At 51.2% G+C, this 14,154-nt stretch overlaps 3 protein-coding genes across 3 annotated transcripts; 2 read left to right on the top strand and 1 right to left on the bottom strand.

Annotated features, from left to right (window-relative positions):
- Positions 1–1,531: 1,531 nt before the first annotated feature.
- On the top strand, positions 1,532–2,699 carry CABS01_11732 (uncharacterized protein; the record flags this gene model as incomplete). Its single annotated transcript, XM_060545086.1, has 3 exons — positions 1,532–1,565; positions 2,093–2,306; positions 2,399–2,699. The coding sequence occupies 3 exons, from the start codon at positions 1,532–1,534 to the stop codon at positions 2,697–2,699; spliced, it is 549 nt and encodes a 182-aa protein (XP_060397203.1).
- Positions 2,700–10,751: 8,052 nt separating this feature from the next.
- Positions 10,752–11,917, top strand: CABS01_11731 (uncharacterized protein; the record flags this gene model as incomplete). Its single annotated transcript, XM_060545085.1, has 4 exons — positions 10,752–10,819; positions 10,893–11,005; positions 11,360–11,622; positions 11,714–11,917. 4 exons carry the CDS (start codon positions 10,752–10,754, stop codon positions 11,915–11,917), a joined length of 648 nt encoding a protein of 215 aa, XP_060397202.1.
- Positions 11,918–12,217: 300 nt separating this feature from the next.
- On the bottom strand, positions 12,218–12,751 carry CABS01_11730 (uncharacterized protein; the record flags this gene model as incomplete). The annotated part of the gene is made up of 2 exons (XM_060545084.1): positions 12,218–12,347; positions 12,531–12,751. 2 exons carry the CDS (start codon positions 12,749–12,751, stop codon positions 12,218–12,220), a joined length of 351 nt encoding a protein of 116 aa, XP_060397201.1.
- Positions 12,752–14,154: the final 1,403 nt, after the last annotated feature.

Raw genomic sequence — 14,154 nt, 5'->3', positions numbered from 1 at the left:
TGCACGGTACAGAGGCAGGCAGAGGAATGAACCAGAAAGTGTTATCGCACACGATTATGAATGAGAGATCCTAAACGACACAATGATTGCTTCTGTGAGCATGTTAATCGGGATACCCCTGTGCCTGAACAGCGCTGACACCTGGTTGTTTGCGATATGAAGATATACATGAGCTTTGACCCCTCCCTCCAAATGCTGACACATCTTACGACCTCCTTCGCACTGTTGTTCTCCCTGATCTTGGTCGAGTAGCCCACTTCTCGTCTGCAATCACTCGTATGTCCCCTGAGCCGAAGCCTGAGAGGCGTATACGTTCGCTGGTTGACTTGCCTCCTGTATCATGTTCCGACTTCAACCACGCGAGTAGGTGGCAAGGCTCTTGTCCTTATCGTCGAGGTGATTGGAGGAGGCTTGCCGTCGGAGTGGCCAATGGAGGAGACTTGGTGTTGAGAGATTACTTTGGTAAAAAAGATGGAGGTTGTTCACGTGACAGTTCTCCGTCGAAGTCTTGGCTTGACGGAGGAAATGGTATGGGAAATGCTGGAGGAGGAGGACTTGTCGGTGGTTTTCTGGCGGAAGGACGTCATTTGGCATATCAGAATGCTTTCCGACTGCTGCCAGCGTTGCGTGCTGGAGTCTTGTGAAAGTGATACTTCTGCTACGAGTTGTTAGTGAAAATGGGGTGTGATGGACGATGAAGGAGGGTTTGACGACGTGATTCTTCCTTGGTGGGTTGAGAAAATCTCGCATGGTAAGATTTCGTCTCGTAGCTTGCCTCTGGCTTTCGCGTCGTCCGAGCGTCGAAGGGGGCGAGCGATCTCCGTGGACAAAACGCGGGATCGTCGATGCATGGCCTGCTCTTGGTATCAATAGCGCCTTCATGAGTTGCCCCTGGGCCATCATCCGAGCATCGAAGGGGGCGGGCAGTCTCGGTGCCATGGTGGGCAAAGCTGGGTGATCTTCAAGCAGGATTCTTCCGATTTCGAAGGCACAGAGCCAGTCGCGATACTGCCATTGGGTCTCTCTATCTAAAATGTTGACGCACCTTGCTCTTCTGATGAGTACCCTGGCCATGCGAAGTTGTGCGATTTCAAGCACTGACGATTGGTGGTATAAGATAAACGTAAGTAGGAGAAGGCCTTTCAGCCGGTGCGAAGCTCAATCATCTGGGATTGATTGGACTGCGTAGTAAAACAGATGTGGAAGGAGGCTTTGTTGACATGACTGGATGAAAAGTGGAAGTAGGTGCGTGAGTGGAAGGGCCGTTTGAAGCGACCCAGACCGGGCACCTTGCCGGAAGCCTCTTTTCTGCTATCAATATTCCAATACCTTCAGGTACGTTAGATAAAGGTAGCTACGACTGCCATGACTGCCACTTGTGCAAGAAGTTGGCGAGCTCGAACAGCGCCACAGAGCAGTAGTATGTGCTAGAACTGGAGTAGGAACATGGACTTCTTCACAAAGCACCTTAGGTGACCAGGTGCAACCAGCACGGTGTCAAAGATAATGACCCACAACCGCGTAAGGTATCATGGGCAGGAGCATCCTGGACAGATATGATGCCTGTGAGTGATTGCCATGATTCGTGATGGCTAAGGTAATTACCTTGCACCAGCGGGGGGAGACCGAGATGGACATTCGCAGCTCACTCACCTTACCCAGCCTTGACAGCCAGCCTACTCCGTACTCTACCATACTGTTCCTGGGATGACCGGTGGATCCGGGGAAGAAGATGAGGTGCCCATTAAGTGCCGCCGCTGTGCTGCAGCCGACTCTCACTTATCTCTGATCAGATAAGCGATAACCAATGATCCCATCCCCAAGCACCAACTCACTCATGGAAATGGCAGTGGTAGACAGGAACACCAATCTCATTTTATTCACACGAAGCGCTTGTACCAAGAAAAGTGAGCAACCAAGAAGAATGTGTAACAGTATCCTCACTCCCGACGGATTCTCTTCCACCACTCCTCTTCGTTTACTCAAAGCACCTGGATAAGCTGTCAGAGACGGACAAGTCATCGTCTGCTGGTCGGGTAAGTTTCTGCAACCATGTTCCTTCAGCGCTGATTTTACACTACAACTCCTGCAGACCCAGATGCCTCGGTCAGTGACTTGAGGGCAACATTGATTATGTGCGCTGCCAGCGCGGCCTTCTCCTTCGGTGACAACTCCTCCTTCTTGCTCGTGGTCGTGGCCCCTCGCTCTATATCGGTTGTCCTGCCTCCTATCGTCGTCGTCATTCGTTTCTTCTTTTGCGCTGTCGATTACGGCTCGGCCGCGGTGGGCAATGGCCTTGACCCAAGGTCAGTTGCTTTGTTGTCCAGGTCATGAGCCCTTGAATAGCCGCAAGGACCTCAAACGTGCCCAACTCGCTAGGCCTGATGACATGCTCCAGCCAAGAGTCTGCAAAAGAGTTACTCGCCTTCCCTCATGTTGTCGTTGTTACTTTCTCCTTTTGCGCTGTCGGCTGCGCTCCGGCCTCGGTCGCGAGAAGTTCTTTGAGTAGCACCGTGGTTGTTGATGTGCATGTTGATGATGACGAAAATGATGACTATGATGATGTTGTGGACGATGATGATGACGTGGATGATGATGATGATGATGATGATGATGATGATGATGATGATAATGATGAATCTTTTGACGTCGGTTCCACCCCGCAAGGGCTAAAGGGCGCCTACATCAGCTGTTGTTGATGTGCATGTTGCAATCGAGCACGACTTTGTGAGCACATCTTCGTCAGTACGGTTTGCCAACAACTTGCACCGTGCAACAGGCAAAGCGGGCTGTTGCAGAAAATATTACTCATCAACTTGCCGTTTAAGACTCTCTGGCAGCTCCATGGTCGTGGTATTTGATTCGGGCCGTTTCAAACGGGCCCTTCCACCCACTTACACCCAATGGAGGAATCGTGAGCTCTGCCCACCAACATCCTCTTTCAGCACACATACCCAGTTCAATACCACGATGATTGAGCTTCGTACCGACCGAAAGGCTTGCCCTACTGACATGTATGCCGACACTGATCAGTGCTTTTGTGCTAAGTCCGCCATCACAAAAGTCAGCCGATGTCACTTGATGGCAGGAGAGTCCGCAGTAGTTAGCAAAGCGACGAGATGACGTACCAGGGAGTGAGACAAAACTAGTTCGTTCCAGCTAGCTATCCTTCATCTGGTGATGTTTCTGATAGCCTCTCGAGGTAGCTTGAGATGATCTCGATCGATTCCGGTCGACTATGCCGTTGAGAATAGTTCGAAACTGCTCGGGATGGCTTGCGATGGGCTCGAACGCGTAGAACGTCGTATCGTCGACCTTTGGTCCGGGTCAATTACACCGTTAGATAGAATAACGAGGCGCTCGGTTAGCTACGATGTCGAGCAGCTTGGAGGTGCCTCCGGTGTGGGCTCTGAAGTAATGGAACCAATCATGGGCTGTTCTGCAATTGCTTGCGCCCCGGTTGCAACGCTGTTATGTTCGCTTCGATTATCTCCTCAAAAAGTGTGGGAGTTGAGATCTCACTTGCTTTACGCTTTGGAGTGGTCTCACGACAGGCTCGGGCAAGGTGGATGTCGTCTCGTCGACCGTGCCGTTGGGTGCGGTATCGAGCCGCTTGAGGTGCCTCGCGATGAGCTCCATCCCATAGGACGTCGTCTCATCGCGTTGACCTTCAGTTCGGGTCGATTATACCGTTAGGTATAATATTGAACCTCTGCGTTAGGGACAGTGTCGAGTCGCTCGAGTTGGCTTGCGATCTCTCTGGCTAATCTGGAGTGCCTCCGTCTATGTTGCTGCCGCTACCTCTGTCGTATTGTTGACAACAGCCAATGTCTCAACCGTGCTCTCGGGTGCGGTGTCGAGCTGCTCGAGAAGGCTCGTGATTGGTTCTGTCCGCAGGACTTCGTCTCGTTGACCTTAGGCTTCTCGACAGGGTGCGAGACCTCTCTTCTGCGTCTTAATATGTGCGTCTTGGGGATAATGTGCTTGCGCGTGTGAGTTTTGATGGAGGAAGCAACACGATGATGATTGGCGATGGGCCAGCTGCAAGTGTGGAAGCCGTCGCAAAGCAGGGAAATGACTTCCTAGGCCCGTCCTCCAACAACAACGCAAACGAGCAGCTCCAAAATGCGCGGCCTGTGTGGTTTTGTGAATTCCAAGAAAAGGGAGGAAATCAGAGAATGGACGGCACTATACGGACTTGCGGTCCTGTGGTGGTCGAGTCGGAGGTCATCGGCACTGGTGTCATCCGCTCAATGGTTGTGAGAGGGGTAGAGCGAGAAAAAGGAAGGTCGATGGTCCTCGACGAGGCCCTCAGTGAGCATGCCTGCCACGAAACCAACGGGCACGCACACTTACGGTGTCAGACTGGGAGCAGTTGAGCGTCGGCAACATGTCTTGGCCGCATGTTCCCGAGTTGCGAAAACGACAACTAGCGGGCAACGGATCTCCAAAGTCTACGCGATCATCAGTCGATTCATTCGTCCTCAAAATGCAGTCACGCAAATAGGAAAGGCTTGCCTCCGTTACGAATACTGTGATAGGAATACTGTAGTGAATGCCTGCCACGATCCTCAGTTAATCCATTCACACTAGAGGCGCAGACGAGAACGGTTTACCTCTCGGGACAAACCGCATTACACCGGCATTTATTCCAAACTGGAACTCATACATGATGATCAGGACCTTGCATTGGAACAGGAAGAACGCCATATGCGTCTTACTCCACTTATTTGGCCGCATCGGGATTGGCGATGTGCCAGTTGCAGGTATGAGAGAGAGGTAGAGCGAGAAAAGAAGAAGTGAACATCAGCAGCGCAACTGTACGGTTGGCACGAAGGGCCAATAAAGTGGTGCGCAGTGCTGGGTATGGAGGTGGGAAGAGGAAGAATTGCGAAGAGGGGGAGTTGGGCGAAACCAAGGATTGTTCCAGAGGTGGTCCTCCAGAGAGTGTCTGTGAGTGGAAAGACCATTGGTGTGGCCCTGGCCTCCTTCTAGATTCACCGTTTTAGCCGACTGCCCTGAATCTTCCATGGATGAGATGAACATCTAGCAGGAGCATGCCACAAGCATCAGCTGGACTTTGTCAATTTCAAGCAGGAAAGAGCACAGTCAAAACTTTGAGCATCTTCAATCCGTAACGGTAGGAACGTACAGTACCTGGCCTGATCCCTGCCTCACTTCTCAAGCTGCCTACGTACTCAGGCAGGTGCCCACCTTACGGAGTGCTTTGAGCACCTGCCAAATGAGATGGGTGACAACATCAAGTTCCTGCCATCTCTCATTTAGACGGGCAAGCACCTCTTTCATCACTAAGGTACTATCATAACTACCTTAACCTGGAAGATACGGGCTGCTACTCATTTCTCCCGGGCGTGACATTCCCCCCCCCCCCCCCCCCCCCCCCCCCCCCCCCCTCCCTCCAAGCCACTCCGACCCCACGCGGCGCCGCCGCACACCGCCCCCCCCCCACCCCCCCAAGCTGACGGCCAACAACGCCACCAACAAAAACCACCACAAAAAAAATAACAAACACCCCCTCTCCCGCCCCCCCCCCCCCCCCCTTTGAGGCCTCTCTAAGGCAGATCGGGCACCGTGCAATCGGGGTCTGAACTGCGCCTCGGCTCCTCCTGAGTGAATCGGATGACAGAACAGCCAGGAAACCATGACCATACAGCAAACACGAACGACCGTCCTTCGGCTACGTGCGCACACCCCGCGGATAATACGACACTCTACCCTTTCCATCAACATATTTCTCGTATACGTAAAAGGATACACTCTTTCTGAAGGAACCTCAAGATACCTGTTCTGGTGATAAAAGTGGTGGTAGTGCTTGTTGGGTGTGTCGAGCGGAATCGACTTTGTCTCTCATCGTGCCTGCTCACCTCTATTTGCCTCTAGTTGCCTCTGCGTGCCTCGGCGTGCCACAGGCAGTTTGCTATTTTCTTACAGGCCGTCTTCCGCCTTGGTTCCTTCTCCATTGATTCCCAGCATCTTGACTCCACAAAGGATCCACTTCTGTTCAGGATTGGTCCTTCCCGCCCCTCTTCTGATGTCAGCGGCAGCTTAGGTAAGCACCATCTCAGGACAAGACTAATCCCTGAGAATCATGATGGGATTCATTGCCCATGAGGTCACTTCAGCTTTGGCGAGTTGCTTAAACACTCGCGTGGAGCTTGAAGCATCGATCAATGTGCCTGCCATGCTTTAAGTACGCAGCAGCATAAAATGGCGCCACCATGATATTGAGACAACACATGAGGCGGCTTGTTTGGCTCTTGCATCGTCCCCGCGAGAAAGTCCTCTCCGCCAGTCCCCGAATTACCGGCCAGCCTCTCGTAGACCATGAGGCCTGGGAAATTTCATCCAGGACGGAGTATGTGATGTGTGTGACGATGATAAGCAGGTGAAGGGAAGCGAACGACTGGTCTTGATGTGCACAGGCAATCTGCCCACATCCAGGGCTTAGAACCCACATCTCTTGGAGCAAGACGTAAACAACCGTGATTGCAAGAACAACGAGATCGCCGGAGGCTTATCTTCTCGACAAGACTCGCCAGGACATTACTCTGAACTCGCTGGGAGTCTTATATTGGGCTTCGATACATGAAAGTCTCAAGTCCCAACCGGGTCGGTGAGAGTGGGAAGGATTGCGGATCCAGTGGGGGATAAAAGGAGGTGGAAGCTTTATGTGTCTATTCCGCGTCTTTTCCCAAGTTCGATGGATACATATTTAAACTGCTGCCAGGCCATCGGAGAACACACAAATAGTCGCTTGGAGTCCACTCGAAGACATTGATGGTCTCATGCTGTGGTCTCGAGCGATCTCAGAGACGTATAGGGCGCTAGACGCTAATGTCACGCCTGCAGGCAGCAAAGTTGAGAATTGGTTGAGCGTGTTTGATGGGTGATAATCGAGGGCAATGGCAGAAAGTCTAGAACTGGAAAACTGACCGAGCTTAGCCCAGCGCAAGGTTGAGCAACTAACCACTCACCTCTAAGCGACCGCAACGAATAACAGTATTCATTATTGCTTTCCTCAAGAACCGAAATCATTTTATTGAGCTGCCACAAGTTGAAAGGCCCGAAACAGAAATGGCAACAGATTTGTGGATATCAGCTACCGAACAGACCCGATGGAGATGGATTTTTCCCAAGCTGCTGAAAGTGACGATGGCATGATGGATGTACAAGAAGAAGACCACAAGATTGTCTGACCTAGAGTCATGGCTGAATATGTTCAGGAAATAACTTTTCGAACATTGAGAAACGGAGATTCGTCAATAAGCCGAGCAGGCGCGCAGACGCGATTAGATTGGAAAAATAAAGCAATAACTCAAGGATCGGGATGGTGACATGAGTAACTGGTAGCAAAATGAAGCAATTCGGTTGGAACAAATCGCCAAGATTATTTTGGACCTATGGCATCATAAGCAGTCAGATGACGGCCTCATAGCGGATTAGAACTAAGATACGGAAGGGATTATTGTTTTGGAAGAGTGCATAGAAGCCGACGGTCACTCTCACGGTAGACTGGATAGCAAATTCCAGTAGCTTTCTGATTGATTGGATGCATCCTTGGAAGGGTAGACAAGGTTGCAGGCCCGAACAAAGGCACACACTGAAGGAGTTGACTTCGCCAATGATGCAAAACCACTAGACACACCGTCACTAGGCGAGTCAAATAATGTGTCTGAAGGTTAAATACAAAGCTCAAGAATCTGGACAGCTTAGCAAAAGAGTCAAACCATACTTGTTGCATAGAAAGATCGGATGGCTCAAGCCGATATCGCGGCGAAAGAACAGACAAGGCTGGTCGATAGTCTCAAATATTTGCATTCCCGGCTGGAAACCTATGAGACGCAGAGAAGGAATGCCATGGAGAATAGAAGCGAATTCGAGAGGCAGCTCAAGCGGACATTAAAAGCTCAAATATCAACATCAAGCAACTCCGGATCATGGCATCAAAATAGAAATCAAGGGGCGGACAGCAATGTGACGTACGAGAAAGCCATACTGGCTTGGATGGCTAGAGAAGGCTGAATGTTGACCTTACAAACTTCCTGGCCTGACCCGCTGAACCACCAACCGCAGGACAAACACGGCAAGGGGTAAAAGGGTAGTTGAGACAATAAATCGCTCAGCTCGAGGCCATGCAAAGGACAAGAGAAGAAAGGGATGGCATGCCCAGAGCGAGGCAAACCGAAACGATCAAGCAGTCTGACAGCAAAGCTCGCAGGCAAAGTGCCGAAGGAAAAGCTCTCTATCCATAAGCATAGCCTGTATCAAGGCTTCAAAAATGGAACCGGTGATTTGAAACCAGCTCACTCGAATGGCATGTACTGGCTTCTGCCCAGGAATCAACCGAGGTGGCAGCCAGCAAGGCCTTGCCGAACAACAACAAGAACAAGAACGGCAGACAGCTTTGGGCAGCAAAGCTTTCTGTTGGAATAGAAATATGCGAGAACGTACCTCCAGACACATTCTGAGCGTGACAAGGAAGATCCTCTATTTGATCATGTTCGCCTTCAATCAGAACGGTGGTCTTCTTACCCACTGGCCGGGAGCGGCATCAGTCCAGACATTCTGTCCAGCAAGCAGGACTCGTGTACGTCGAGATCCAAGGCAGCGGGTTCTGAAAAGATAATGGTTTCTCAGGAAGGTTGGGATGGAAAACACACAGATGTACTACGGGCTACAGCCAGCCACCCTGACGCAAGCTCAGAGAATGAGCGACTTCCATAAAAACTGTACCAAGGTTAGTGAAGCAGAATTCGAAAGTCATGCTGAGGGATCATCTGCCATCTCTGCCTGTCTAAAAGAGAGAGACGACTTGGAACAAATATCAAAGCCGCTCTGAGGTCACCTGTCAGAATTGATGCAGATTATGCTGAGAATAGGGCGCCGTAGCAACAGAAAATAAGTCAGGATAGGCCTCATGTGTGAAAACACTGAGCTAAAGCCTGGAAGACTCAGGTAATAGATGGAAGACGCTGACAGATGGCATGGAGACAAATCCTTCATGGCTAAGGTCGCTAAGCATCGGAATCAGAACACGAAAACTGATGATAATATGGGGCGAGGCGAGAAATAAGCCCCGCTTGTCCAAAGAGTACTTGAAGGAGAGAAACATCGCCAGCCAGACCTCGATGACAGGCGTAGAGTGAAGCCGAGTGCGGCGCTGTATCAACACCCTGGGGAAAACGGCAGCTAGTGCAAGGAGCTCGACAGACTGGATAACAGGATGGTGGCGTCAAGGATGCCTTCAAACGTAAGCCTAACATTCAAGATCATGGATGAGAGACGGCCGCAAGAATGGCTCAAGTCCAAAAAGTCCATTTTGTGAGCTCCCATGGCAAGCTTCTCAGACTCGGTCTCGATGAGGTTGTGGCGTAGGATTAAGACGTTCTGATCGACCGTCTGAAGTCGTCCTGGCAAATGATAAAATCCAAAGACCTTGACTATCAAGTCTATGCATTGCCAGCTTAGCTATCGCCATCAATGGCAGGTGTAGAGTCGCATGGATCAATTGGGCAAGCGACGACTTCGTGGAATTCAGCAGATTCGTTGATTCGGGCTGGCATGTATCGTAAAAGCGGTTTCATTGTTATCGTGAGGGCCAAACTTGGTCGCGGGGGAGGGAGGCCGCGGCCGCACGTGTTTGTATCTGGATAATGTTGTTTGTTCAAAGTTATTCAGTGTTCCCGGGACGAATTGGGAGGGACAACTCAAGCTTTCTCTGGCTGCTGTGGAACCACCTTCTTCCTTCACCGTCCATCGCAGCTGGGCATTCCGCTTTCCACGTTCCCGCATCCCCCCGCCCCATTCCTTTTCCTCCCAATTCGCAGTGCTTTCTACTTCTGGAAAAAAAGTCACTGAGGCTTTCTGTTGTCACAAACGTCAGCAGTGTACCCGCACGATTGGCAGGAAGGGTCAAACAAGTGGTGTTTCTTACTACGTTTGGAGGTGGAAGAAGGAGGAAGTGGGCAGAACCTGCGATTCTTCAGAAGTGGTGTGTAAGTGGAAGGTATGGCCCTGACCGGCTTCCAAGTCCACCTTTCCTGCCAACTGGTCAGAGATCTAATAAGTCCCCCCTATCCTCACTCGTTAACCTCATCGTCGCACTCATCATACCTGAATACGTCAAAGACATCATTGCCGAGTCCCAAATGCCACCGATGCCGATCCTCAAAGCGTCGCCGATGACACGTGGAGGTCCCTTCCAGACACAAGCAAGCACCGCATCTAGGAACTCAACGACACCTACACCGAGTACTTCCAAAACGCACGCTCAGCCTCTATCACAAGCCACAGCTCTTTGGCTTTGTGTCCTCCCATACTTCAATCTCTTTGTCACAAGAGACCCAAAGAAAAGCTCCTGAGGTTGAAGGGCGAGTCCTTTGGCCGTCGCTGGCTTGATTATGGACTCTGTAGGTATCCCGCTCTGCTCTTGGCTCTTATTAATCCCCTAAAAGCTGCCAGCGGGACTCCACGCATCTGATCCGACCTCATCCCTATCCCATGCGCAGCGGCCATACGCTCCTCCGACTCTCTTTATCTACCTTGCGGTCCCTATGAGGCCTGCTCCTCCGACTTTCTATATTTACGTTGCAACTTCCATGAGGCCTACACCGCAGCTCTCAATTGCCACTTCCGATAGCGAAAGCCCGCAAACACTCCGGCCTTATGCCAAACCGACAACTTTTCACCGGCTGGTTTTCTACCAACCACAATGGTATCCAGCCATCACAATGGTCAAAACCGTCAAACCAATAGTGCGTTTCGCAGCAGCGTCCGCAGCAGCCTCAAGCTGGTTCTTGTACGTGCCATGTAATGTGTCACTCTTGTCGAGGAGCCGAGGGAACTGACAATATAGCTCTTCTCCGCCTCAGCAACAGCGAGATCATGGCCTACAGCAATCAGCGGGGTGCCGCTGCTGGTGGCGGCGGTAGTGGTACCACCGCTGGCCAGAGCAGCCTTCACCACCGCATGTGCCCCAGCATTCGTACTTCCTTGGCATTCTCCTCGAAATGTACAACCTGAAAACCTCTGACAAGGCTGTGCTCCTTCGACGCATTTGCATGATCAGCAAGAAGGCCTAGCCCTTACAATTCAGGCCGAAGTAATGATCAACAGCAATACACCAAGGGCCTTGTATGAAGTACGCTACTCTTGTTCGGTTCTTTCCCGACTCAAAGCTAACAAAATTGAACACAGCATCGATGCCAAACTCATATGGCCATCCGATATGTCCCTCTTATTAGCAGCCTGCTTCATCCCAGCATCAGTCTGGTGCTGGCACGTGTACATATCATCCTATTCCACTTTCTTGTCCAGGAAGCTAACTCTGTGGTCACAGCCATCACAGCGGTATCCTTGACCGCTCAGTTCCATCCCATCAACAACCCCCCTCATTGCAACAGCAGCAGCAGCCTAGCATCGACTCCCCTTCTCCTTTATCCGCACCCCTTCGCACGGTTGCAGAGCAGTTCTCGAGCAAATCAACAACTCATCCCACACGAGATCTACATCATGCACGATACCATCCGGCCGATCCTCAAAACGTTCTCCTTGCGGTATCAAATACACAAGGGCTCCGACGATGTCTCCTTCTCCTCCTTCGTCATCAGTCGCATGACATGAAACCCATGCTGACACAGTTGGGACGCGTCTCAATGATTTGTTGGCTCATTAGGGGCCTTGCCTTCACCAGACAATCGAGGCTGAAGCTGCATTCGTCGCCATGGACCTCGAGCTTATGGTGATGAGCGAAGGTCGGTCTGACTCGTATGATGACTTTGGTCATGACGACAATGCCAAAATTGTCACCGAGAACACAGGGGCTGCTGATAAGAGACGTCCGAGGCACAAGAAGAACGGACAGTCTACAGTTCACAGAGGACAGTCTCGTAGTTGATCATTTCTTCTGCCTTTTACATCTTCGAAATACCCCCTTCAAGCAATGATACAGGAACCACGACTCCCAATGACCCCCGCCAGCATCACAAAGACTCTTCGTTCCTCTTCTACTCACAGTTCCCCACGCTTCGCTTCTGATCTCATTCTATGTCTAGTCAAACTGCATAACCTTGCATCGATCGGTAGCCTCCTCCAACTCATCAACTCAATCGCCTGTCCTTGGCCTTTCTTTCCTATCCCTCCCATGGCCCTGTGTCAGCTCCTTCTTACGCTGTTGGAATCCTTGGCACCACGCACCTCAGTCACCGTCAATGTTGTCTTTTGGTGGCGGAGCGCTGCCCGTGGTAGAGCTGTTCGTTGCGCGCTGCGAGCCCTCCGCAACGTCTCGGTACTCTTTCTGGAACTCGAGGCTAGCGGGATCACTGCCACTAGGAATAAATCCGTCATTGTCGATGCCGTCGACTAAAGGAGCCGTAGCTGAGGGAGTATCTGGCTCGTTCAAAGACGAAAGAAGCAGATCGTATGTGTCACCAGACTGCAAGACAGCTGCATTTGGTACGCCACCCAATCTACCATCCCTGGCCATTTTCCAAGGATGCTGCTTTTACTACCAGGAGACGCCCGGCTTGTCTATCTGGCCCATGTCCACCGCGCCATCATCATCGCTCACGCACCCGATCCAGTCCGCAAAGGTCCTGTTGTACCAACTCCTAAGCTTGCCTTGACCGGCCTCCCAGTCGTTCATCCAGGGCTCTTCGTCTTCGCCTCCATCTCCTCCGCTGCCACCCACGAAGGTTACAAGCTCGTTGGTCTTGGCCAGTCCGAAGTCCATCTCTTGAGGTTTCTCCTCTGCGTTGGTCTGGGGCTTCTTAATGTCGGTATCGTTGAATTCGAGGGAACGCAGAACTTGTTGTCACGAAGGGCTCTATTCGTCGAGTCTTTCGGTTTGATCTTCTCTGCTGGCATATCGGCATTGGCGATATCGCCTTTATTTCGTGTTTCAGGGAAACATCATGCAACGTTGAGCTTCTCACATCATGTTGTGTCTTGGCAGTAAGAATATGAGTCAAAGCGACGAAACTCTGTTGAGGATTGCAGAGCCATACATATTTGATTCGATGGACTCCCCGGCCATAACTGGCCTGTTTATTGCTGTTCTGTCACGAGAATAGGCTTGACCTTGGTGACGTCCTGAAAGCGACGACAATGAGCTTGGATACAGGAAGGATGTAGTCTTCTCTCTCTCGTTCTCCTCTCTTCTCCTTTACCTACGCCTTTCATAAGTGGTCCAATTATGTGTACGTTTGCGCTGATATCGTCAAACACACCACAGAGATTAAAACCATGACTCGTTAGACCCATGGCCCGGCTTCCCTGCGCCAGCTCACCAGCCCCTTCCGGTCTTCCTCCTGACACCATCAAAATCTTTTGCGATTGAGCCCCCTTTTCGAAAGCTCTTCTACTGCTTTCTCCCGGGTTCTCTCTATAGTTGGCAGCATCGTTCCAAGATAATAGGCCCCCAGTACCAAGGCCTTCATTCTGTATATGAAGAACCGTGAACGCTCAAACACACTAATGTCGGCAGCGGCCAAGTATTAATGGCAACTCCGGTTTCCTTGCCTACCTTCTCGATCCACGCTTATGGAATCATGGTAATGAGCTGCTCCACAATGTATTCAGAACAGGCGGTAACGCCGATGGGGTCGCTTCTGTCCAAGTGGAGCAAAGGGGGGCAGCAGTCTCCCCACAGCCTGTGCTCTCATCATCACCTGGGTCTCTGAAGAAAATGAATCCGACGGCGCGCGTCACATCGATATCGATGCGGTGCTGAAGCGTGGATCTATGATGAGTAGTACAGACATACATGAAGTACAACGACGACGATGCCGAATGCAAGGTTAGGGCTTCTATCATTGAGAGAATGTAGGGCGGGTGACGTGAGTGAGACGGGTGGGACGAGTGAGATGGTTGGTGTTCGCTTACTGCGTAAGTTGCCGGACCGGATCGAGTTGCCATGGTGGAGACGGCAAGAGACGAGAGACGGTTGGGATAAGTGGAGCAGACCTAAATTCAACACCCTCTCTTCTGCCATAAGTCGCCCTATTGATTGATGTATGTATAGGCGGCGGAGATCCTCCCGATCTCGTTGATTGACTTTGTCTTGTCCTGTCTGGAAGGATTCTTACCTCGAGGAGAGAGTGTGGGCTCAAGTCAAATGCGCCTAATGATGCCGTG

The sequence above is a fragment of the Colletotrichum abscissum genome, assembly GCF_030869225.1.
Source record: "Colletotrichum abscissum strain IMI 504890 chromosome Unknown Scaffold_33.1, whole genome shotgun sequence".
NCBI lineage: Eukaryota > Fungi > Ascomycota > Sordariomycetes > Glomerellales > Glomerellaceae > Colletotrichum > Colletotrichum abscissum.
The sequence above is the reverse complement of the archived record's forward strand: the minus strand, read 5'-3'. Positions and strand labels throughout refer to the sequence as shown.